Source organism: Populus nigra, chromosome 7 (assembly GCF_951802175.1).
Source record: "Populus nigra chromosome 7, ddPopNigr1.1, whole genome shotgun sequence".
Lineage (NCBI taxonomy): Eukaryota > Viridiplantae > Streptophyta > Magnoliopsida > Malpighiales > Salicaceae > Populus > Populus nigra.
In genome coordinates, this window is record NC_084858.1 from 21232718 (window position 1) to 21259282 (window position 26565).

General features: G+C 33.7%; 2 protein-coding genes across 10 annotated transcripts; one reads left to right on the plus strand and one right to left on the minus strand.

Annotated features, from left to right (window-relative positions):
- Positions 1-325: 325 nt before the first annotated feature.
- Positions 326-9220, plus strand: LOC133698748 (beta-glucosidase 46-like). Of its 4 annotated transcripts, none has more exons than XM_062121783.1 (12): positions 326-772; positions 921-987; positions 1683-1741; positions 2009-2084; positions 2180-2254; positions 2381-2468; positions 2550-2802; positions 2876-2991; positions 3095-3350; positions 3438-3540; positions 3621-3729; positions 3869-4240. In XM_062121783.1, exons 1-12 carry the CDS (start codon positions 617-619, stop codon positions 4056-4058), a joined length of 1548 nt encoding a protein of 515 aa, XP_061977767.1. In that variant the 5' UTR covers positions 326-616; the 3' UTR covers positions 4059-4240. The 4 variants fall into 4 exon arrangements, with proteins under 4 accessions (XP_061977767.1, XP_061977769.1, XP_061977766.1 ...); XM_062121785.1 differs by lacking the exons at positions 2180-2254; positions 2381-2468; positions 2550-2802; ... (3 more) ...; positions 3621-3729; positions 3869-4240 and adding exons at positions 6978-7052; positions 7178-7265; positions 7376-7628; ... (3 more) ...; positions 8459-8561; positions 8729-9220 and having other exon boundaries at positions 341-772; XM_062121782.1 differs by lacking the exons at positions 326-772; positions 921-987; positions 1683-1741; ... (7 more) ...; positions 3621-3729; positions 3869-4240 and adding exons at positions 5433-5878; positions 6028-6094; positions 6309-6367; ... (7 more) ...; positions 8459-8561; positions 8729-9220.
- A 10129-nt stretch (positions 9221-19349) lies between these two features.
- On the minus strand, positions 19350-24465 carry LOC133698692 (RNA pseudouridine synthase 6, chloroplastic). Of its 6 annotated transcripts, XR_009843179.1 has the most exons (11): positions 24199-24465; positions 23205-23333; positions 22821-23075; positions 22662-22743; positions 22203-22318; positions 22069-22123; positions 21730-21841; positions 21114-21283; positions 20155-20529; positions 19945-20067; positions 19350-19771 (listed from the first exon to the last, which is right to left on the minus strand). XR_009843179.1 is itself a non-coding variant. In XM_062121715.1 (10 exons), the coding sequence occupies exons 1-9, from the start codon at positions 24405-24407 to the stop codon at positions 20245-20247; spliced, it is 1413 nt and encodes a 470-aa protein (XP_061977699.1). In that variant the 5' UTR covers positions 24408-24465; the 3' UTR covers positions 19784-20067; positions 20241-20244. The 6 variants fall into 6 exon arrangements, 3 of the variants coding, with proteins under 3 accessions (XP_061977699.1, XP_061977698.1, XP_061977697.1); XR_009843178.1 differs by lacking the exon at positions 19350-19771 and having other exon boundaries at positions 19784-20067; XR_009843180.1 differs by lacking the exon at positions 19350-19771 and having other exon boundaries at positions 19784-20080.
- Between the last annotated feature and the right edge of the window lie 2100 nt (positions 24466-26565).

A 26565-nucleotide genomic window follows, 5' to 3' on the forward strand; every position in this document is an offset into this window, starting at 1 on the left:
AAAAATAATGTTCAAGGTGATTGATTTGATCTAATGAAAGAATCTCTGTGACCTGGAAACAGTAGATTCAGCACGTCAAGCTTTTTGGATCCCTCTTCTGACAGAGATGGGGTAATTTCATATTTTGAATTATGTTTAAGAGACTAGAATTCTGTCATATCAACTCAAATAATAATGGTAATGTCTTCTAAAAATTGAAGGTTGTGCTGCTACAGTTATACAGGAGTGTTCAGAATAATTCCGAAACGTGAGATGAGATATTACATCATTGCTTTTGGTTATTGTAAATTAAATCCAATCTATAAAGCTAAAATGGCCTGAAAAATGATAAGCACCGGATCTGTGCTTTAAACTGTCTGCCATATAGCTTGGACATTGACCATTCAGGCAAGAATTCCCTCAGGAGAATTACCCTTTTTTTCTATTTCTTTGTTGCTCGTATAGATTTGTTTACCTTTCTTTTGTCCATATATTCAACTAGAATTCTTCAACACCTTCTCCAATAATTCCTATATAATTAGCTGACTCCCCAAGAGCAAGTACATAATCCTGCAGATATATAGACTGCACAAATGTATTTAAAGAAGGCTAGCAAAGGAAGAGGATTTTACATATCATGGGAACTCCTAGACTGTTTAAACTTCCATTTCTCTTCGAGCTGATCTTCCTACCTCTCTTTGTATCATCTCATCCAAAAGCTTTGAAAGACAACTTAGATCCTTCTTCATTGCCTCCCAACTTTCTCTTCGGCACAGCCTCCTCTTCTTATCAGGTTGGTAACTTCTAATACTACTCCCCTTCACCTCCATTTCATTCGAAAATTTAAATCCATTTTGTCCATGATCAGAAAGTTACAGCTTAGTGCTCTAAATACTGCTACTAAACATAGGCAGAAATTATTTTGTTCTTTATCTTTGTAGTTTGAAGGAGCTTATCTCAGTGATGGTAAGGGTTTGAGCAACTGGGATATATTTACACACACATCAGGTGAGGATTCTCCTCCTTTATATATATATATTCAAGGCACTATGAGTGTCAGCCTGCATCCATGGAATCAATACAGAGGTGGGAGAATTTTTTTTCTAGTATACATATTTATATTAATGGATATATTATCTGTATCGGACTGAAATATTGCTAAAACAATTCTAGATATCTTGTTTTTCTTAAGAGTTGAAATTTGAGATGAAGGCTTTCAAATAAGATTTAGAAATTACTGTTTGGAATTTGTTATATTTTACCAGTTGATTTAGTATTTTTTTACTATTTTTATTAAAACTCTTTTATTATTTTTTAGTTTTATTTATTTTTTCCAGCAAGATTATGACTTTCATTACTTTCTTTTTATATTTTAGTTTTCTTATTAGTTTATATATATAAGCTTTTAGGTTTATTGAAATAGTTATAAACCTTTTAGAGAGATAAATTATCTAAATAGAAAATAAATATTCCTTAATGATCTTTTTCCAGAATAATGATGTGTTTTCATGTTTGTTATGTTTCTAGTATTTCTTTCATTTTCATTGATGATTTACCTTACTGTGCGTGGTATAACATTTTCTTAAAAGAGAGAATTGCTTTAATCTTTTAGCAATTTATGAATTGATCAAGGGCTGAAAACAAGATTCAAGATTCATGTTAAAAAGATTTGAAACATGTTTACTATTCTCATCATGTTGCAGGCAAAATAATTGATGGAAGCAACGGAGATATTGCTGTGGACCAATACCATCGCTTTCTGGTACAAACACATCACTATTATCATATCTTTTAGTTATTTCAACCAACATTATGGAGTTCATGTCGCTATTTTTTTAATCTAATCTTTGATTGATATCTTACCTACTTCTTAAACTTATTAATTCATCCCTGTACTCTTCTAGTGTCTTTGATTGAGTCCCACTGTTGTTTTTTTTATCTGATTGAGTCCTTGTATGCCATGCAATGTCTACATCACAAGAATATCGATGAAATCTTCACTCCAAAGATTTGTGAATGATGTTAACAGGAAGATATTGATTTGATGGAAACCCTTGGAGTCAACAGCTATAGGTTCTCAATTTCTTGGGCACGAATTCTACCTAGTAAGAATTTCATGAACTCAGGATGTTTTCAACAGGAACGTCTGACATTAATAAAACATAAAGCTGATATGGAAGTTCTTTCAATTTGGATTCAGAAGGGAGATTTGGAGATATTAATAGGGCTGGCATTAGCTACTATAACAAGCTCATCAATGCTCTCTTGCTTAAAGGTTTCCTTTCTTCTGATAATCTTTTTGTTGATTTATATAACCTACAAACTGCTCAAACTTGCCATCAAAATATCTGCATAATTTTCAAGTTTTATGTAAAGCATTTGTTCCTCAATATTCTTTCAGGAATTCAGCCATTTGTGACGTTAACTCATTATGATATGCCTCAAGAATTGGAGGAGAGATATGGGGGGTGGCTAAGCCCTAAATGCCAGTATGTAACCTACTCCCTTCACATGTCTAAATAGCCTGCAGTCCTATGAACTAGATATCTTCCTTTTGCTTTATCAATCAGGGAGGATTTCGGATATTATGTAGACATATGTTTCAAGTACTTTGGAGATCGAGTGAACTACTGGGTCACCTTCAATGAGCCAAATCTACAAGTCATACATGGCTATCGCACCGGCGAAAGCCCACCGAGCCGCTGCTCCAGTCCTTTTGGGAAATGCACTCATGGGGATTCAGAGAAGGAAACCTTTCTTGCAGCACATAACATAATCTTAGCACATGCAAATGCAGTTCATATTTATAGAACAAAATACCAGGTATTGAAAATAATAACATTTTCTTAGAAATGAGGAAGCTTACTACTTAATTACCTGTTAATGGAATTTTCAGAAACAGCAAGGAGGCAGCATTGGGATCGTCATACATTGCCCTTGGTTTGAACCTTATAGTAATTCCACAGCGGACAATTTAGCCACTGATAGAGCTCAAGACTTCTTAATGAACTGGTTAACTTCTTTGCTTTCCAACATCTCAAAACAAATTTACATGATTCGACATATGCAAATTCATTTGGCACATGACACTTTGCGAATCTTAAGTATAATGCAGGTTCTTGGATCCAATCATCTTTGGAAAATATCCTGCAGAAATGACGAAAATTCTGGGGTCTGCTTTACCAAAATTTTCAAGCAATGACAGAGAGAAACTGAACAAGGGACTGGATTTCATTGGGATCAATCATTACACTGGTTTCTACATCCAAGATTGCAGCTTTGTTGTGTGTAAACCTGGACAAGGAGGCTCCAGGACTGAAGGTTTAGCCCAACAAGTCCAAGAAAAAGATGGAGTTCCTATTGGCAAATCTGTATGTGCACCCTCTCAAGATACTATGTTCTTCAGAAACTATTTCTTTCCTCACATGCAGTTGTTTTAAGGATTTTGGTTAATGTAGAGTGAAGTGGACTGGATACATGTTTATCCACAAGGAATGGAGAAGATGATAACATATCTAAAGGAGAGATACAATAACACACCTATGATCATTACAGAGAATGGTAACCATATATAGAAACTAGAAATCTTTTCAGCAGATAACTTTTTAATGTCTTGCTCACAAAATTTCTGAGTCCTGTAGGATATGGCCAAGAGAGCTATCTAAACCGCACCATTGAAGAATATCTCCAAGATAGAGAAAGGGTGGAATACATGTCTGGCTATTTGGATTCCTTGATGACAGCAATGCTGTATGTTCTCATTACTGTTTTCATTTTCTGAAACTTCCACCCCTTAAAGATCTGGTTCAGAGTGTTTAGAACACAAGCAAATCCACAAGGTTCGACATTTTATTTTCCTCTAACTTGCTTTACTTTTCCATGTGATCAGGAAAGGAGCAGATGTGAGGGGCTATTTTGCCTGGTCCTTGCTTGATAATTTCGAGTGGGGACATGGTTATACGAGAAGATTTGGACTTCACCATGTTGATTACACCACACTGAAGAGAATTCCAAGACTATCAGCAACTTGGTTCAAGGAATTTATAGCAAGGTATAAGGTAGACAAATCCCAGATGTGAGGACTAACAAGGACTATTCCTCATAAAACATAGAAGTGTACTTTCCACTAGGGATTAAACAGCCCCCCCCTTCCACCATATAGCTCCATGGGCGAGGAAAACAGAGAACAAATAATACTATGCAGTGCATTGTTAAATCATGCAGGTTTGAAGTTCTGGATCAAGGGCAATGTCTTTCATCATTCTTGGGCTGCGAATTAAGAAAGATTCTTAGTTGACATAATTTATATGCAGGATAAATCGCTTAAGAACTCAAAAGATCAGTTGGTTGTTTTCAGCAGTACAAAAAAATTTGATGAAGTCAAATTTAAGAAATTAAATGAACCCTTAAGTTGACCTATAAAACAAAGATAAAAAACTTGATCTGGCCTGACTGGTGCCTGGACAAGCAGGGATTTTTTTGAAGCAGAAATTTTTTTTTTTTTACCAAATCGATGTTGTTTGCCTTTAATTTACAGCTTCGTGAGAACAACTCAGTTTCTAAAGCATGTTTGGATCCTTACAGATAACATCTCATTCCTGCACATTAAATCCCTTTTATTTATCAGCAAACAGTAATGTTCGATTAGAGGAGTTAAATCCTCCAGTTGAAGCCACTAGGCATTCCCACAAGGGAGATCCAACCTCGTAAATGTACTTGTCATCATGTGAAATCTGGAATGGCTGTAGATCATTAGCAACATTTGGCTCTGAGGTGACTGCAAACCAAATGCACAAAGCTGTCTATCAATGCAATCGCTTTATTACCAGTACAAAAAATACTAACCAGGATTCTGGAAGTCCAGATCCCCCCCTAGCAGCTACCGTTTTGTTCTTCTCCGGTAAGAAAATCTTAATCTGAGTAGCATACTGAAAAACTAGCAGGAAGTTTTTAAATCAAATTGAAAACACCCTCTGACGGGAATTATAAATAAATCCCCTGAATCCCTGCATTCCTATCCTAATGTTCTGTACAGGATGCAGTGGCAACAGCAGCAAGATAATGACATAGCAGCTATCTAAGCCTCTTGTTCTTTTCACATGTCTTGAAATATGTCACATATTTATATTCAAAATTCTATTATTAGATGTGAGAGACTAACCATTTCGTGCCGCCCACGGAGGTTTAATCGGTGCAAGACAGTTTGGCATTGATTGAGTTTTAACCTGTTTTTTTGTCAAATTTTGAAAAACTTTTCTTTGATTTAATTTTTTTAGTGTTTTTGGATTGTTTTGTTGTGCTATATCAAAATTAAATTTTAAAAAATAAAAAATATATTATTTTAATGTATTTTTTAATGAAAAATATTTTAAAAAACAATTGCTACTGTACTTTCAAATACCCTTTAAAAGTTGCTGGTATTATTAAAAGAGTAATCATCTGATAACAACAATTCTACTATAATAGAAGTGTGTTTTACAATGATCCATTGGCTGAACTAAAATAATTTTGAGGGTCCAGTGTGTGATCATTTCTAGTGGAGCTATCTGTAAATCTAAAAGGGCCAGAGATGTGATTTGCTCATACAGTTTTTGTGTTCCCTTCTTTTTTTCACACAAGTTAAAATTTCCAACACCTTCTCTAAACTCTCATATCCACTGTACAATTAGTTAATTTCTCAAAAGCATATGCAGAGAGCTTCTTAACTTTTATGAGAGACTCCGAAGGAAGGGCATTACTCATCATGGAGCTTCCTTCAAATTTTCAAGTTATGTTTCTTTTAGTCCTTATCTTCGTTCCTCTCTGTGTATCATCACATCCAGAAACTTTGCAAGAGAGTTTCGATCATTTTTCATTGCCAGACAACTTTCTCTTCGGCATGGCCTCCTCTTCTTATCAGGTTTGTCACTTCCACCGCTCTCCTTGACTTCCATCTAACTCAAGAACTTAAATGTTTTCTCCTGAAAGTGTATGATAAAAGTATTATCGCACAGTCAATTAAACACCGGGAATCTTTCTTTTTTTTTCCCTCTCTCTTGCACTGTGTAGTTTGAAGGTTCTTATCTTAGTGATGGTAAAGGTTTGAGCAACTGGGATAGGCATACCCACACACCAGGTTAGGAACTCTCTCTCTTTTATATCCAAGAGACTAAAAAGTGTCAATATTTCACACTCAAAGATAACAAAGTCATGGTGAGGCTTACTGTGATCTACTACTATCTATCTATTCATATATTTCAGAAAAAGAAGAAAACCAGAATTTTCGAGCAAGCAAGATTGTGACCATCCTATTTTTCTTGCTCTTTACTTCTTCATGTTTCCTGTTGCAGGAAAAATAATTGATGGAAGCAATGGAGATATAGCTGCGGACCAATACCATCTCTATCCGGTATACAGATATGACCTTTATCTTACCTTTTGTTGCCTGAATCCACAGCATGGGTCGCTTGTTCGGAATACTCTCTGTACTTAGGCCCCATAACAGAAGCTTCACAGGGAAGAATAATGAAACAATATCTTCCTTCCTTGTAGAATTTAGTTATAATTTTAAAATGATCTAGACATAGTCATATTAGGTAGAAGGCAACTTGTTTATTAAATTAATCACCTCATGTAAGCAAATAATAAGCCTTCTATACAATGATTAGTATCGATCCCTGGAAGAATTTTAAAAGGGGTGGTGGTGGTTAAAATATTCTATAAAAAAGATATGCTTATCTTCATAAATTGCTAAACTACACCTCTCTGGTAATGCAACAGCATCTCCCTTAATTTTTTATTTAATGATGGGACAAGCTCATCCACTAAAGATTTGTTAAATGATGTTAATAGGAAGACATCGATTTAATGGACTCCCTTGGAATCGACAGCTATAGGTTCTCGATTTCATGGGCACGAATTCTACCCAGTAAGAACTTTAAGAATTCAGAATATTATCAACAGGGCCTGACATAACTAAAACATAAAGCTTATATGTAACTTCATTCAATTGAGAACAGGAGGGAGATTCGGAGATATCAACAAGGCTGGTATTAGCTACTATAACAAGCTTATCGATTCTCTCGTGCTTAAAGGTTCAGCTTCTGTAACCAATGAACCTGTAATCATTTTACTGCTTAAGAAATTCCATCAGAAACTGGAAAATGTCTTCATTTTCAATATTTTATTCGGTGCACTTGTTTTTCTCAAATTGCTTCAGGAATCCAACCATTTGTGACATTAGTTCATTATGATATACCTGAAGAACTGGAGGAGAGATATGGTGGATGGCTAAGTCCTCGATGCCAGTAAGTACAAGTCCATGGAGTTTGCAGTTCTATAAACTAGAAAGCGTTAACGAAATACTCATCTAGGCTATGAGAATTAGCTGATTCCTTTCTTTCATTTCCTCAATCAGGGAGGATTTTGGATATTATGCAGATATTTGTTTCAAGAATTTCGGAGATCGAGTGAAGTACTGGACCACCTTCAATGAGCCAAATATACAAACTATTAAATCCTATCGATCAGGTGAATACCCACCATGTCGCTGCTCCAGCCCTTTCGGAAATTGCACTCATGGGGATTCAGAGAAGGAACCCTTTATTGCAGCACATAATATGATTTTAGCACATGCAACAGCAGTTGATGTTTACCGAACTAAATACCAGGTATTAACAATAAAACAATTTCTTAGATATCATTTGTGAGGCAACTAAAAATAATACAAGGAAAGCAGACGCTCAGGACAGATAAGCTTACTACTACTTCCTGTTTAATTATTCAGAAAGAGCAAGGAGGCAACATTGGAATTGTCTTAGATTGCATGTGGTTTGAACAAATAAGCAATTCCACAGCAGACAAGTTGGCCGCTGACAGAGCTCAAGACTTCTTCCTGAACTGGTTGATTTCTTTAATGCCTGTTTTAATGTTTGTAAATCCATTTAGCATATGAAACCTGTTGAATCTCAAGTACAATGCAGGTTCTTGGACCCCATCATATTTGGAAATTATCCCGCAGAAATGTCTAAAATTCTAGGGTCTACTTTACCGAAATTTTCAAGTAATGACAAAGAGAAACTGAAGAACGGACTGGATTTCATTGGCATCAATCATTACACCAGTGAATACGTCCAAGACTGCATCTTCTCCGTCTGTGAACCCGGAACAGGAGCCTCCAGGACAGAAGGGCTTGCCCGGAGAAGCCAAGAAAAAGATGGAGCTCCCATCGGCATACCTGTACGTATCCTCTCAAGTTAACCCAATCATGAGAATTAATGTTTCGTTCTCAGGAATTTGGTAATGGTTTTTGATCTATGTAGACTGATGTGGACTGGCTGCATTTTTATCCACAAGGAATGGAGAAGATGGTTACCTATATAAAGAAGAGATACAATAACAAACCAATGATCATTACAGAGAATGGTATGTATGAATTGAGTTCCTTAAAGCAGACAAACTTTTTAATGTATTTCTCATACAAGTGCAAAGTGTTTTGCAGGGTATGGCCAGCAGAACAATCCAAACCTCACTATTGTTTGTCATGATATAGAAAGGGTGGAGTTTATGTCTAACTACTGGGATTCCTTATTGACAGCAATGGAGTAAGTTCATATTGTGTTTGCATTTTACCTTTTATACATCATACAGACTCAACTCGCTATTACCATGGTCATTTTCCATAAACTGCATCCCTTTTCAGAGCTAATTCAGAGTTTTACAAACAAAATACAACTGAAAGCTGACGCCCTTTTATTTTACTTTTGATCAGGAAAGGAGCAGATGTGAGGGGATATTTTGCCTGGTCGTTGCTTGATAATTTTGAGTGGACATATGGTTATACACAAAGATACGGACTTTACCATGTTGATTTCACTACACTGAAGAGAACTCCAAAATTATCAGCTACTTGGTTCAAGGAATTTATAGCGAGGTATAAGGTAGACAAATCACAAATGTGAGCTGTGATGAGGACTGCTCCCCCTTGAACACAGAAGTTCACATTCCGAAGGATATCCCCTCTGTGTAGCTCAATTGGGAAAGAAAATCCAGCACATATTACTAATATGTGTTGACCAAGAATGACTCTAGAAGCAAAATAAAATCTTAGCAGAATCTAAGTTTATTTACGGTATCAGAGTTTGTTTACTATTGTTATTCTAATGGCTATCTTTTATGTAATAAAAAATCAAATATGCTTGGAAAATATCTTGCAATTCTGTTTTTTCTTATTATATAAATAAACATATTGAAATTCAATAAAGGTTGTGTTATGCAACATCTACAATAAGAAAGTTTTGTTTTCTCTTCAGTATAAACAACAAATTGATATCAGAACTGATTTTCTTGAGAGACTTGTAAAAATGAAAGATCCTAAACACAACTTTCAAATACTTGTAAGATTGAAAGAGCCTAAACATAACCTTCAAATACTTATCATCTAAACACAACACATCCAATATGAACTCAGAAATGTCATTTATTGCAGTTGCACCTCCAGTATTTGAAGGAATCAATTATCAAGTATGGGTTGTTAGAATGGAAGCCTATCTTGAAGCTAATGATCTATGGGAAGCAGTTGAACAAGTATATGAAGTGTTAATCCTATCAGATAATCCAACTGTCGCACAAATAAAAAATCACATAGAGAAAAAGCAGAGAACTTCAAAAGCAAAAGCAACTCTGTTTATAGCAGTCTCACCCACCATTTTTTACAGAATAATGACTTTGAAAACAGCAAAGAAAATTTGGGATTTTCTGAAAGGAGAATACGAAGGAAATGAGAGAATCAAAAGGATGCAGGTTCCGAACTTAATCTGAGAATTTGAGTTACAAAAGATGAAAGAATCAGAAATAATCAAGGAATATTCTAACAAACTTCTTAGTATTGTTAACAATATAAAACTCCTTAGCACTGATTTTTCTGATTCTATAATTGTTCAAAAATATTTAGTAACAATTCCAGAGAAGTTTGAGATAACAATCTCATCTTTAGAAAACTCTAAAGATCTGTCAAGCATTACCTTGGTAGAGTTGTTGAATGCACTACAAGCACAAAAGCAAAGGAGGCTGATGAGGCAAGAAAGAACTGTAAAGGGTGCATTCTTTATCAAATCCCAAAATAACCGTGATGGTAAGAACTAAAAAAAAAGAACAACAAGTTTGGAGACTCTGCATTCAACACCAGAAACAATAAGACCAACAATACTCAAAGCTTTCCTCCCTGCCCTCACTGCAAAAAAAAAAAAAAAACAATCATCCTCAGAATAAATGCTGGTGGAGACCTGATGCACGTTGTTTTAAGTGTGGTCAGTTAGGGCACATGGAAAAGATATGCAAGACTCAACAACAACAAATTAAATTCAAGGTTCCCGATGATCAACATCAGGAGGAGCATTTGTTTATGGTATCATGTTTAGCCACAAATAAATTCACAAAAAACTGGTCATCGACAGCGAATGTACAAATCATATGACTCATGATGGAAAGCTCTTCACAAAGCTTGATAGAAATATTATTTCTAAAGTCAAGATTGGAAATAAAACTCACCTAAAAGTAGCAAGAAAAGGAATAGTAGCTATTGAAATACACTCAGGTTTTAAATTAATTTCAGATGTACTATATGTTCCTGAAATCAATCAAAACTTGTTAAGTGTTTCTCAGCTGCTATACAGAGGTTATAAAGTGCTGTTTGAAGATAAAAGCTATGTGATTGAAGATAGTGAGGGCATAGAAGTATTCAATATTCAAATTAAAGGTAAAAGTTTTGTACTGGATTTTAAAGAAGAGCAGGATGTTATACACAAAGAAGTCAATAATTCAATGCTTTGGCACAAGAGAATGAACATTATTGTTATGAAGCATTATCTTTCATGGAAAAGAACAACAAGGTGAAAGGCTTGCCCAAATTAGGAAAAGATTTTTCTACATGTGTTGCCTGTCAATATAGAAAGCTATCAAGACTTCCATTTCAACAAAGCAAAGCCTAGAGAGCTACATAGAAGTTGCAATTAATTCACACAGATGTTGGAGGACAAATGAACACATCATATCTAAATGGCAGTAAGTATTATGCTGCCTTCATTAATGATTATTCCAGAATGTGTTGGATTTACTTCATGAAATTCAAAGCTGAAGTTGCTAATATATTTGGAAAGTTCAAGGCTTGGATTGAAACTCAAAGCAATTGTAAAATTCAGGTAATCAGATCCGATAATGGAACTGAATATACTTATGAAAGATTTAACAGATTTTGTGAAGATATAGACATTGAACATCAATTATCAACACCATACTCTCCACAACAAAATGATGTTGTGGAAAGAAAAAAACAGGATAGTGATGGAGTTGACTAGATGCTTGCTTCATGATAAAGGACTGCCCAAGAAATTCTAGGTTGAGGCAGTGAATACATCAGTATTCTTGTTGAATAGATTACCAACAAAAGCCCTGCAAACAAGGACTCCATTTCAAGCCTGGTTTGGCTACAAACCAAAGCTAATTAATCTAAAGATATTTGGTTGTTTATGTTTTTCTTATATTCCTCAAAATAAGAGAGACAAACTGGACAAAAAAGCTGAAGCTGGGATTTTTGTAAGCTACAATACTGTTGCAAAAGCCTATAGAATCTACATACCTCAAAGAAACAAAGTAATCATTAGCAGGGATGTTCAGTTTTTCGAATTTGACAACTGAAATTGGAAGGATGAAAAACAGATTGAAGATCAAGATCAAAAGAATAAAATAGATGATGATAGATGATGAGCCTGTGATAGAAACCAAAACTCTTGCTAACATCTATCAAAGATGCAATGTTACTGCAATAGAACCTGTAAATTATAAAGAAGCTGCAACTAATCAGAAATGGTTAGATGCGATGAAGGAGGAGCTAAAGATGATTGAAAAGAATCAAACGTGGGAATTGGTGGACAGACCTCAACACAAAAAAGCCATAGGAGTCAAATGGATTTTTAGAACCAAATTGAATTCTGATGGTTCTGTGAATAAATATAAGGCAAGGTTGGTTGTCAAGGGATATACTCAGATGTTTAGGGTGGATTTTTCTGAAATATTCGCTCCAATTGCAAGGATGGATACAATAAGGATGCTGATGGCACTTGCTACATAAAATGCTGGACTTTACATTAAATGAATGTCAAGCCAGCTTTTTTGAATGGTTACTTGGAGGAAGAAATTTTTGTTGAACAACCTGAAGGTTTTTCTATTGCAGGACAAGAGAATCGGGTATATCAACTAAAAAAAGCCTTATATGGCTTAAAGCAGACTCCAAAAAGCTGGTATAACAGAATTGATGCTTACTTGTAGAACTTAGGCTTTATAAGAAGTCTAAGTGAATCTACTATTTACATTAAAAGAGTTGAAGGATAGATACTTGTTGTATCTCTTTATGTTGATGATTTACTAATAATGTGATTTACTGATAACGTGAAGTTATTTTACTACAAAACAGAGGAACAATATGCAGACATCTTAACAAAAGCACTTCCCAAGCTCAAATTTGAATATTTGAGACAGAAGTTGGGAGTTTGCAGTCAAGGAGGAGAATTGTTGACCAAGAATGACTCTAAAAGCAAAATAAAATCTCAGCAGAATCTAAGTTTGTTTACGATATCAGAGTTTGTTTGCTGTTTTTATTCTAATAACTATCTTTTATGTAACAGAAAATCAGATATGCTTGAATAATATCTTGCATTTCTGTTTTTTCTTATTGTATAAATAAACGTATTGAAATTCAATAAAGGTTGTTCTCTGCTGCATCTACAATAAGAAAGTTTTGTTTTCTCTTCAATAATCCAGCACATATTACTAATATGCAATGGCATTTTTTAATCAAGGAGCTCCTTTGTTTGATTTTGGCAATATATTTTCATCTTGCAGAAATTACTATTTGACAGAATCGTTCATCAGATCATTTATCTATTAAAACTAAAAAATCACATCAAACCTAGATGAAGTTGTGGGGTAAGTCATGCCTTTTATACCAAGAGAAGAAACAGCACAGACAAAGAAATGTGATTAAAGAGATGCATTGAGCCGAAAAGAATGGTGATATCAAATTGACAGTAGAGTGAAAGAAGTTTCATGAATTTGGTTCAAGGAGTAAGAAGTTTCAAAGACATCTCACCATATAACACTAGCCTAGTTCAATCTTCTATTCAGAATTCTATTTGCATTTTCATAGCAGCATGATTACAAGTACATCAATCTTGTCTGGAGTCCTGCCTACTGACGGTCGATACCTGCACATTAAATCAGCAGAAATGGAAGAAAGGACCTTTTTAAGTAAAGGAGATTAGTACCTTGGTCAAGCAATTCTGCATCTGTTCCTGGGAGATCAGTGTACGAAATGAGGTTGACATGAGCACCATGCCTAAAGACCAAAAGCAACATGCAGTTCCTTCTCAAACCATGCAGAGCTCTGCAATAAAGCATGACATGTACAGTTTCCCGCTTGATAGAAACATACTTTGTGTGGCTTAATTGCTACTGTCAGGCTACCAGCAGAGTACAGACCTCAAAAAACAGAAATTGAAAATGAAAAACCAACATTTTCAGTGGCCTCAAGTATGCAAGCATTGTCAACTGCCCCCCCAGTTATATATTAAAGTTCAACAATTGTATGCGGACAGAACACTAGAGCAAGGGATATGCAGCAGAACCCTCCATACACCATGAGAATTCCTTCTCTGTTTAAAGCTATATTTCTTTTAAGCTATGTTTGTTAGGAAGGATGGATTGGGTAAAGTGGAGGGATGACTTGCTATCCCTCTAGTTGTTTGGCTAACAAGTAAGAATAAGGATGAGAGTAATCCATTCAAATTACCCAAATTGGAAGATTGAATCCTCGAACCCTTATCCTTCTTGTCAAACGTATGATAATACTCCCAATCCCTCTTCCTCAATCTCCCCCCTCTTATCCATCCTTCTCTCAATCCTTCTTGAAAAACAGAGTGTCCTCCTACCTCTTTCTATATCATCTGATCTCAAAACTCTGAAAGAAGTTTAGATAGATCCTTCTATATTTCCTGCTAACTTTCTCCTTGGAACAGCCCCCTCTTCTTACCAGGTTTTTTTTCCTTTTTCACTCTCATTACACTCCAAGTTAACTTTGATCATCCTTCAAATGTAATTTATACAACCTTGTCACTCAGTACAGTAAAACTTTTCCATGAATGAACATAGAAAGGTTTTCTCTATCCCTTGAATTTTGCAGGTTGAAGGGGCTTTCATGAGCGATGGTAAAGGTTTGAGCAATTGGGACGTTTACACCCACAAATCAGGTCATAAGGACTCTCTCCATTGCGATATCTAGCAATGCTAAATCTTTGATCCAAGAACAGCAACTCTAACACAATATCACTTCCAATGTATACTGGGCTCTGGGCTTGAATTTTAGGCTTAGTGTCTTCTTGCATTTTAAAATAGGGGATACTCCAATGATCATTAAGTTAGTGAAATGGTGAGGAAAAATAGAGAAATCAGGTTCAGTGATGAAGAGAAAGTTTAATATAACGATGGAGAGGTTGCTGTTCCAAATGTCCTAGTGTGTGGGTAGTTGGAGCGTTTATACACCTTACTTGACAAATTATGGCAGTTATTTACCAGTTTTCCTGACCAATAAAAATAATAAAAACATTACATGCACGTTTTCAGAAATTTTAATTTTTAAAAAAAAAATATTTTTTTTTATTTTTAGACAACTTTAGTACAAAAATAAATTTTAAAAAATAAAAAAAATATTATATAAATATATTTTTAAATAAAAAATATTTTAAAAAACAACCACTACTAAACTCTATAATGATAACATGTTCAGCTCAATTAATTATGATGACTTGTAAAATGGGATAATGTGCAATGCCCACTTTGGTCTCTTTGAAGTTGTAGATTTTATTTAATATTATAATAATGATTATTTTTTAAAATATTTTTTATTTATAAATATATTGGAATAATATTTTTTTATTTTAAAAAATTATTTTTAATACTAGTATATTAAAACAATTTAAAATATCAAAAACATTAATTTAAAACAAATAAAAATAAATAAATAATTTATTTCAAAAATATTGTTAAAACAAACAGAACCTTGGGTGCCGATGTAGGGATTTGTGGGGTGCAAGAAAGGATTGTCCATTTAATCAGGCCCAGAAAGGGAAAGGCCGCAGGGTGCAAAAAAACTCTCGTCGACAGTCGCTTTTTTATATATTATTTTATTTATTTATTATGCACAGTCAACAGCAATCCAGAAGACAACTCGCAATACATATGTTTATAATAATAGTGTAGGGATAACTTGAAAGATAACTATATTATTAATACATTATTTATTCACTTAAAAAACTAAAATTATATATTTAATTTAGACTTCAAAATTAATTCTAACACTTTCCTTTTAATTTTAGAAATCTTGCATTTCTTAAAATTTACAAATACATTGAAGGATCATCTTGCAATATATTCGAAGATCATCTGTCATGGCTGATGTGCTTTTATAATCTCTTGTTGATGATAAAAACTTCAATGTCTTCTTTCATTTGTTTTGTGCAGCCACGTTGCTATCACTACTTCTTTTCTACCTTTCTTTCATTATCATCTCTTCAATTCTCCTTTCTTTGACAATTGAATTTGTCAGACATGACCATTTTTCTTCTCTTGAGATTGCTATCACGAGTCAAATATCTCTTTTTAATATTTAATCTTCTTAAAACTGGTCATCGACAGCGGATATACAAATCATATGACTCATGATGGAAAGCTCTTCACAAAGCTTGATAGAAATATTATTTCTAAAGTCAAGATTGAAAATGAAACTCACCTAAAAGTAGCAAGAAAAGGAATAGTAAATATTGGAACACACTCAGGTTTTAAATTAATTTCAGATGTACTATATGTTCCTGAAATCAATCAAAACTTGTTAAGTGTTTCTCAGTTGTTATACAGAGGTTATAAAGTGTTGTTTGAAGATAAAAGCTATGTGATTGAAGATAGTGAGGGCATAGAAGTATTCAATATTCAAATTAAAGGTAAAAGTTTTGTACTGGATTTTAAAGAAGAGCAGGATGTTATACACAAAGAAGTCAATAATTCAATGCTTTGGCACAAGAGAATGGGCATTATTGTTACGAAGCATTATCTTTCATGGAAAAGAACAACAAGGTGAAAGGCTTGCCCAAATTAGAAAAAGATTTTTCTACATGTGGTGCCTGTCAATGTAGAAAGCTATCAAGACTTCCATTTCAACAAAGCAAGCCTAGAGAGCTACATAGAAGTTGCTAATATATTTGGAAAGTTCAAGGCTTGGATTGAAACTCAAAGCAACCGTAAAATTCAGGTAATCAGATCCGATAATGGAACTGAATATACTTATGAAAGATTTAACAGATTTTGTGAAGATATACACATTGAACATCAATTATCAACACCATACTCTCCACAACAAAATGATGTTGTGGAAAGAAAAAAAACAGGATAGTGATGGAGTTGACTAGATGCTTGCTTCATGATAAATGACTGCCCAAGAAATTCTAGGTTTAGGCAGTGAATACATCGGTATTCTTGTTGAATAGATTGTCAACAAAAGCCCTGCAAACAAGGACTCCATTTCAAGCCTGGTTTGGCTACAAACCAAAGCTAATTAATCTAAAGATATTTGGTTGTTTATATTTTTCTTATATTCCTCAAAATAAAAAAGACAAACTGGACAAGAAAGCTGAAGTTGGGATTTTTGTAAGCTACAGTACTCTTGCAAAAGCCTATAGAATCTACATACCTCAAAGAATAAGGATGAGAGTAATCCATTCAAATTACCCAAATTATATATTAAAGTTCAACAATTGTATGCGGACAGAACACTAGAGCAAGGGTATGCAGCAGAACCCTCCATACACCATGAGAATTCCTTCTCTGTTTAAAGCTATATTTCTTTTAAGCTATGTTTGTTAGGAAGGATGGATTGGGTAAAGTGGAGGGATGACTTGCTATCCCTCTAGTTGTTTGGCTAACAAGTAAGAATAAGGATGAGAGTAATCCATTCAAATTACCCAAATTGGAAGATTGAATCCTCGAACCCTTATCCTTCTTGTCAAACGTATGATAATACTCCCAATCCCTCTTCCTCAATCTCTCCCCTCTTATCCATCCTTCTCTCAATCCTTCTTGAAAAACAGAGTGTCCTCCTACCTCTTTCTATATCATCTGATCTCAAAACTCTGAAAGAAGTTTAGATAGATCCTTCTATATTTCCTGCTAACTTTCTCCTTGGAACAGCCCCCTCTTCTTACCAGGTTTTTTTTCCTTTTTCACTCTCATTACACTCCAAGTTAACTTTGATCATCCTTCAAATGTAATTTATACAACCTTGTCACTCAGTACAGTAAAACTTTTCCATGAATGAACATAGAAAGGTTTTCTCTATCCCTTGAATTTTGCAGGTTGAAGGGGCTTTCATGAGCGATGGTAAAGGTTTGAGCAATTGGGACGTTTACACCCACAAATCAGGTCATAAGGACTCTCTCCATTGCGATATCTAGCAATGCTAAATCTTTGATCCAAGAACAGCAACTCTAACACAATATCACTTCCAATGTATACTGGGCTCTGGGCTTGAATTTTAGGCTTAGTGTCTTCTTGCATTTTAAAATAGGGGATACTCCAATGATCATTAAGTTAGTGAAATGGTGAGGAAAAATAGAGAAATCAGGTTCAGTGATGAAGAGAAAGTTTAATATAACGATGGAGAGGTTGCTGTTCCAAATGTCCTAGTGTGTGGGAGAAAGTTTAACATTTTCTCCTATTGTGATTGCTATCAGATCTCTCGTGTCAAACATCTCTTTTCAATATTTTATTTTATTAAAAATCATCTTTATTTAAAAATGTAAATTATTCTAATATATTATTTATGTTATTTTCTATTTTACATATTCTAATATATTATTTATGTTATTTTCTATTTTACACTTTCAACTGAAAGCTTTTTAAACTTGAAATTTGCATATAATCACACTAACTTATACTTAATTTTATTAATTACAATAAAAATAGTAAAATTTAAATTCATGGTTATTAGGTCATCAAGAGTCTAATGTTATGATAAAAAATCTTCTCTACCCAAAAACTTAATTTATTAAATTATATTTCAAGATATAATTTATATTATATTTTTACAGTCTTTTAGCCTTTGTATTTGGCCAACTCTTTATCAAGTTGTTGTCTTCTTCTTACCGAGGCTCCTTAGTCATTTTTCATATCCTTTAAAATGAGTAGTTTCTTCTCTTCTTCATACATGGTCTCTTTTATATTACCTCATCTTTTGTGTCAGACTTCATCAACGAGCACATAGCCTTTCTTGGCCTTCTCTCTATCTATCTCTTTCTCTTGATGCAACATTTTAATTCTCTTATTGAATTTTATCATCTTACACCTTAAGTGTTTTTTTCTTTGGATGTAACTTGGTATTCTACTTCCTCTTGGGATTTCTCCCTTCTACGCACATGCACAAATCTCTTACATGCACTATTAAACTTAACTAGCTTTGATAACCATGTTGGAAAAAATTGACATATTAAATTTAGATTTCAAAATTAAAAAAAAATAAAAAAAGAAAAAACCTTGAATTGTAAGATGATAGAACTCAATAAGAGAATTAAAACCTTACATTAAGAAAAAGAAATGACTAGTTAAATTTGATATGATATGAATGAGATTTGTTCATGGTATTTTGGAGACCGATTGAAGTACTAAGACGACCTCATTTGTTTCATGGAAAATGATTTTCTGAAAACTACTTTCCAAACTTTCTTGTATTTGTTTATCATTACAAAAATTGATCAATAAAAAACACTTTCCAGTCAAAGAAAAATTTGACTTGGTTTCCTGAAAAGTATTTTCCTTTTATTTTGGGAGTAAAATATTTTTCTAAAAGTTGAGAAAAAAATAGAAATGTAGAATTTTATTTAATTTTATTTCTATATTAACTTTAATCCTTATTTTTATGATTGTTATTTATTTTATTTGAAATAATTTATGAAATTATTTTTTTTAATTTCATTATTTTTCAACATTCTTATACGATAAATTTGATCTCTATTATTTTAATTGTTATTTATTTTATTTGAGATAATTTATGAAATTAGAATGATTTTTTCAATTTTATTCTCATTCAACTTTTTAATTTCTAAGATTTGTTCCTTATTATTTTAATAAATTTATATAAAAATATTAACAATTTATTTTCCATGACATAATCAAACATTGAAAATTATTTTTCAATTTATTTTTCATAATACTACCAAAATTAAAAATAATTTACTTTTCATAAATTTATTTTTCAAAGAAATTATTTTTTAAAAAAAATATTTCCAACAGACAAATTAAATCTAAATGACATTTATTTAGCTGAAATTTTCCAGTCGTATTTGGGTACCGGACAAGTCAACACCCGACATACCATTGCTCGAGCCCCTTTGAAAATTTGTTCTTACGGAGACTCAAAGACACAGCATTTGAAACAACACATAACATAATCCTATCACATGCAACTGCAGTCGATATCTATAGTACCAAGTTCTGGTAATCATACGGATAAAAGCTCAGTTCAGATATCACCTGTGAGTAGTAGAAGGAAAATAGGACAAAATTGTACACTAGCTACGTTGGTAATCTCAAAAAAAACATAAGGTGGAAGCATTGGGATCGTCTTACATTGTGATCGTCTCAAAAAAAAATACGGAGCTCTTTTGATTGCTATTTCTTTTCCCCAGATCTTAGTGTACTGTATAATAATAATAAACATCTGCATCATAAATAAAGGATGGAAAACAATGAGATGTATTGAAACAAAAAGAATTAGCGTGCCATACTAACATCATATCAAAAGAAAATATCTCCTAGTAACAATCTATGCATAATGCCATAAAAGGGATTTTTGGTATAAAAGGTTAGAAGGGTTCACTAAGGATATCTAACCATGTAACACTAGCCACGTTATATCTTCCCTTCAGAATTTTATTTGCCTTTGCTTTACAACATGTCACAAGGCCTACAGTTTATGGTTCTTAAATTGAGTCCCACCTTCTGACAATGGGATACCTGCACAGAGTATCTGTTTTACTATTAGCAAACACTAAAAGGAAAGACAGTTCATTCAATGAGTTTCAGCTGCAAGTGAGTCAGGACCTTTAGATCAAAGAGTGATGGTAGATGGACCTCAAACCTCAGCTGAAGAACACTCAGCTTGGTAATTGATCCCAATCATCCAGTACCTATTTAAGCCATTCTGCATCTCCACCAGGGAGATCCAGCGTTGTAAATGTGCTTGCCATCATCCCATGAAATCTGGCATGCCTGAAGACCAATTGCAACGTTTGGTTCCTTTCCGTGACATAAAACCCACTCTTCAACAGCTATTGCTTTATCATCCTCACTAGTGTATTGCTTTTTGTATTTTCCAAATGGATTACAACCCGGACTGACCATTTCTGCAACTGCAGCTGGCATGTACATTGAGTCACCCACCAGAGGTGCACCGAGGGCAGCCAGTTGAGCTCGTATCTGCACCATATGACTTAAATGTTATAGCCAAAGTAACCACTATATCCCCACTAGATATTCCATCCATGAACTAAGTAATATGAAAGCTAACTATCAACACCAATTGCTGACTTACTGCTGAGAGACTCTTAGATCATGATTTGAGAAATGCAGATCCATACGACTTTCGAGTTTTCTCATTGGAAAATCTTGTCCAGATCATTTAGTGAATGCTCAAGAAAAGTATCAATCACCTTGGGAATTTTGAACCCTTGTGAAAGAAATCATTTATCTACTGTAGTTTGTATAAAATCAACAATATCCAAAAAAAAATTTATGCCTTAATCCTAGGAATTGCAAATCATGCCCTTCAAATCAAAGATAAAAAAATTTCTTATGTCGCAATTTTCAATTGAAAAACCCATGGTTCAGTGAGGATATACAGCAAATGCTACCTTTTTGCACAGAGCATAAGATATATATTCAATCCAAATACAAGAGAATTATGACTCAACTTCTATATAAAAAATAAAAGAGAGAGAGAGAGAGAGAGAGAGAGAGAGAGGATTATGACTTGCAAAGAAAGAAAAGGTAAGCTGAATAACCTGATGTGTACGGCCAGTCAAAAGGTTGATTTTACACTCATATGGATGATCCTTTGAGGGCCACCCACAGTCTTGAACACAATATTTCTCTTCCATAACAGCATCTGGCCAAGGAACTCTCTTGCATTCCATGACCTCAAGTTGACATAAATGCCAACCTTTTATAAATTCTGCATGCCATAAAAGCTTTTATTTCAAATTTATACCACAACCACCTCGCAGAAAGACTATTGATTGCACAGTAGTTCTGCCACCTTCAATAAATAAATAGGCATGATGACAAACTAATATCATTTCAAAAAGAACTGGCTAAAGATATTCGCTCAGGAAGTTGTGTCCTATCCAGTTGTAATAATTCAAAAGAGCCTCTAATAAGAATGCAACTCTTAACTAATTTCCTGGTATGGGTTTCATGGTATCAGTTGGCGACGCATTTGAATACAAACTGGAAGGTATAAAGGAGAGAGGAGAGGCACTTTCTAGAGGTGTATAGCCTTTACGACACTTGATGACAAGTACTCGGTAAGTTAAGTGTACATCATGCCAAGGTAATATCCAGGAATAACACTGCCTGAGTCGCAACTTCATCAATGCAATGCTTGATGGAGATGATTACCTTCTGAAACAAGTCTCGGAGCCATATTAATAGGACGCATGTAGTGGTTAACTACACCAATGGGCACAGGAGATGCAGCAAGTGCAATATAAAGCTTCTTCACCGTTTTCTCCTGATGACAGCAAAAAAGATGTGGTTGAATTAAGGGCCTTGAGATGCACTTAAAACTTCGTAGAAAAATAATCAAATTAATCCAAATTCAGGGTGACCATCTACTTCTGGGAGTGGTGACCTTGGTGATAATATGCCAAAGGTCCTGCACTTCTGGAGGGTGGCCTGCCCAGCACCCAAGCTAACCAATCAAATATTTGTATGTAAGATATAGTATCAGAAACTTACTCTGATTTTTCCATGGAAAACTGAGCAGTCCTCCTTGGTCCTGGCTAACACAACACTTCACATGAAATACACACCATTATTTACTCTTCATGATAACTATAAGAACAACAACATAATTCTATCAGAGTGCATACCAGCCTTCTGTGCAGTTATCAATCTGATGGGTAGTCCTTAATGGGGCTGTCAATCCCAGCGCACGAGTCGCGAAGGTGGCACAACTTTCTTCTATGTTGTCTGTAGTTCCTCCAACCTAAATGAAGTTCATGTTTACATATTATATAAGCAATCAGTTCACTAGTGTAAATGGTGAAAAGCACAAAGTGACTGTAGATTTTATTCATGGTATAAAATTGAGTGTGGCTCCAAACTCATGCACTATGAACAGACAAGAGCTCATCAAGGCTTGACAAGTCTTAGTTTATTTGGAGCAAAGGCAGAAGCTGTTAATTTATTTTCTTTTGAGAATATCCTGTATCGTCATAGTTAGTATTTTATATCAAATCCAAAATTATGAAAATAATTTGTTTACCAGAATCAGACTGTTGCTCAACCCAAATCAACAAAATTGATAAACTAATAGATCAATGCCATACCGATGTACCAGCAGGTTTGTCCAAAACAACAAAAGATTCAGTCACATGTATAATTCTTGATTTCCAATCAATGTCATAGCACCTGAAGACAATTAGAATGTCAATGAGTATCAATGTAATGGAAAATGGCAGTAAACCTCCACCTAATATTGTGTTTACCTAGGGAAGCGTTTTGGGTGTACATGAACACGCAAATACATTCCAGCTTCAAGAAACTGATCGACATGAGTTATCCGGAAAGTTTTCTGTGCTTCTCGTACTGTTTTCCCTTTGATAGAAGCTCTCTTCTTTAGAACTGATGGTGCTGTAACTTCTTCAAATACCCTAATCTGCTCAGGAGTTGCTGTTGGAGGTGGCTGTGGGCATACAAGGGCATAATGTACAGCTCCAAAATGGATAAGATCTGCAACAAACCTTCAAAGAATGTAATTTGCTATGTATCACTCTATCTTGATTAATAATGATGTTCATGCTGTGCAAAATCTTGGAATATGTGTTTTAACATCAAGAAAAACATTTAGAATACAAGAGAACAGCACTTACAGAGGAGGCAGATCCAGAGCTTTACAGATATAGTCTAGAACAGGACCTTCTTCTGAAACAACCAAGTGTTCAATTCTTGGTGGGCTATTGTGAGAGGGGCATGGAAGCAAGCGAGTATATTCCGGGTAACTGAAACAAATTAAGTCTCCACATTAACTATTCACAAGATCAGGCAACATCAAATGTAAATTGCAACAACAAATGAATTTCAAATTAAATGTGGATAACAAGACCAAAAAAGGAATGGCAAGCTGAATTAAATAAGGCCTCAAAGGGCTATCAAGTGTTTTAATTGAAGGCTAATACGAAGGTATAAAAATTGTGTAGAAACCTCTCTTCTTATCTTCCATTAAATTTGGCTAAGATCCCACGTTTCTACAAGTAGGAACAACTTCTCTGTTATCACTAAATTCCAACTCACTCCTTCCATAGAATCAACTTTCAATTTGAACAAAAAAAAAAAAACTTTCAATGGTAGAACACGATACCTTCTTCGAGTAAACAGCAACTTCATTAATGGCCATTGCTAATACCTTATCAAAAACCTTACAAAAGAAAACAAATAAAACTAATACTCACAATACCTCAACAACTCAATGAAACTAAAACTCAAAACTTTTCAAAGACATTACAACACTCAAATATCATAATTTCTTCAGAAACCACAAATGCTCGCCATTTTCAGGTCAACTTTCCCCAAAGCCAAAATGTGCAGGGGCCATTTTTTGCTCTTAAAATTGTTCAGTACCTTCACTTACACCACTGATAGCAACTAAACCAAAAACTGAAACTTTTCAAAGACTACAATTCTCAAATACAATACACCATCACAAACATTTGGTAAGCCTCAACTTTTTTATCATCATACGAAGAGCAAGCCATGGCACCAGCAATTTACCTCTTACTTCAAACAAAAACATTAATGATTGAAACTTTAACCAAACCAAGCTAAAATATGAGAAACCCATTAAAAAAAATGGACTGTAAATAATACCCATTAACAGAAGAAGCGGCAGTTGTGCAAGAAATATCTTGCTTCAATGATTCACAGCTTAACTTCCTTTTACTCAGAGAACACCAAACCAAAGCCTTCTTGTTGAGAGAATAAGCCCTGGTGAATGCTAGCTTGCGCAGGAGGGTCACTGGTGCACTAAAACTCCTGTAACTATAGCTAAAGATTGAAGCTAAGTTCAGAGAAGCCATTGTTTACAGTTTGCTTGGAGTGAGCGCAGCCATGAAGTAGTGAAGGTGTTAAAGGATTAGTTTTAGAAGGCATGTCGGTTCTTTCACCAAACGACGGGTCATATAGTACTTCGATTTTGTATTTAAATGACATGTCATTCAAATTCAAATGGCGCTAAATGCCATATTGATGGCCATGGGTGACAAGTCATTCAAGCTTGTTGTGAAGGGCAGAAAATTTGGTTAGTGCATAGTGAAAACCAATTAGTATATTTTATCTCGAAAGTAAAAGAATTTGTTTAATGTTTATGTCTTTGTTATTCAATCAAATATATTTTTATTTTTATTATTTTACAATATTAATCAAATATAATCCGGTAGATTTTATCTTATTTTGTCATTAATCCTAATAAATTATCTTAGAAATAACATCTGCCGGTGTAGCATAACTAGTTTTATATAAGTTGTAATAATATTATTTTCCTCTTGCATAATTATAGTATTAATATAAATCTAAAACAAACTTATAAGATTTTATTTCGTGATTTTAATATATATATATATCAATTGATTTATTTTGTAGTTCATAATCCCCAATTCTTTATATTTGATTATTCATTGTTGCAATAAGAAATATTTACTAGTTTGATAATTTATGTATAAATTGCTCATGTTTTAGAAATTATATAACAAAGTCATTAAAGTATTTATGTTTCATACTGGATACTCTTTTAGTTTACCCAATCTATGTTAGGAGTTAGAGTATGTTATTATACAATTTCAATATTTTGACTATCCATTAAATTTTATTTTAATTATTTATAAAATAAAAAATGCTAAAACATTATCTTATTATTATTAAGCAGTGGAGATGCTAACCCATAATCCACCATGTTCATTACAAATCATCAATTTGCACTAAAATCCACCATGTTCATTCTAATATTATAGTACTGAGGTATATAACTCATAGTTTTTTTTTTTTTGGTGGAGAATGTGTCCGACAACACAATCACGCAAATCACAAGTATGCGTTGTGTTATAGAAGTCATGGAGGTTACAAAAATTTGTCCCAATTCTTAATTACAAACGGAATCATCAACGGATTGAAAAGTTGTCGGTAATATTTGGCGATTTCTGAAAAATTTTTATTAAATTAAAAATTTAAATTAAATATTACAAACAAAATCACCAACGGAATAATTAAAAATATTATTATTTAATTATTTGTCGGTAAAACGCTTAATAAAAGCCTAAAATCTCTAATTTCACAACAGACACGACTCATTTCTTCTTCTTCTTCTTTCTCATATGTAAAAAACAGCAATATCTATTTCTTTCTCTTCTCTTCAACTCCTTCTCTTCTCCTCCATGCTCAAGTATGTATTTTTCTCCTTACTTCTTTTTTCTTCTTAGTTTTTTTTAATTAATATACTTTACAAATTTTTATTTTTTTTCCACTTCTTAGCTTCACTTGCAATCACATTAAGATAACATTTTTCTTTTTTATTATTTTTTGCTATATTTGTTATTTTATTTTATTTTTAATTGTTTTTGTTCTTAATAATTGTATGAATATTGTTGTAGGATTTTTTTTTCATATGATTTTCTTCTTTTTCCAAGCGTTTTGAGTATTATAGAGCTAGTGTTGATTTATATTAATTTAATTATTTTATAGTTTTGTAAAATGGATTTTTTAAAAATATATTTTTAAAAATTACCGACAGAATTACATACAGTATTTTCCGAGGGAAATACTGACAGAATATAATTTTTTTTGCATGCTTTTTCCGTTAGTAAATTCATCGGTAATAATATTTTTTTTATTACCAACGGACTTACGGACGGACAAAAATTTACCAATAAAAGATTCACCAACGAAGCATTTTCGTCGATGATTTCGTTGGTAAATTAATTACCAACGAAATGATAATATAAATACCGATGGAAAATTCCATCAGTAAATATAAAGATTGTGGTAATGTTAAAACCTCATCTAATAGTATATACTATAAAATTAAATTTTATAATTTCTCTGAGTAGTGTAATGGTTCCTTTCTCCAAGGCAAGTGAACAGTGTCATAAAGTAAGAATTCAAAGAATGAAGTTGCAACATTACAATGTGTTAGGTAGCTGCAATGTGCTCCATGACACTAATCACGGAATTGAAATGCATTGA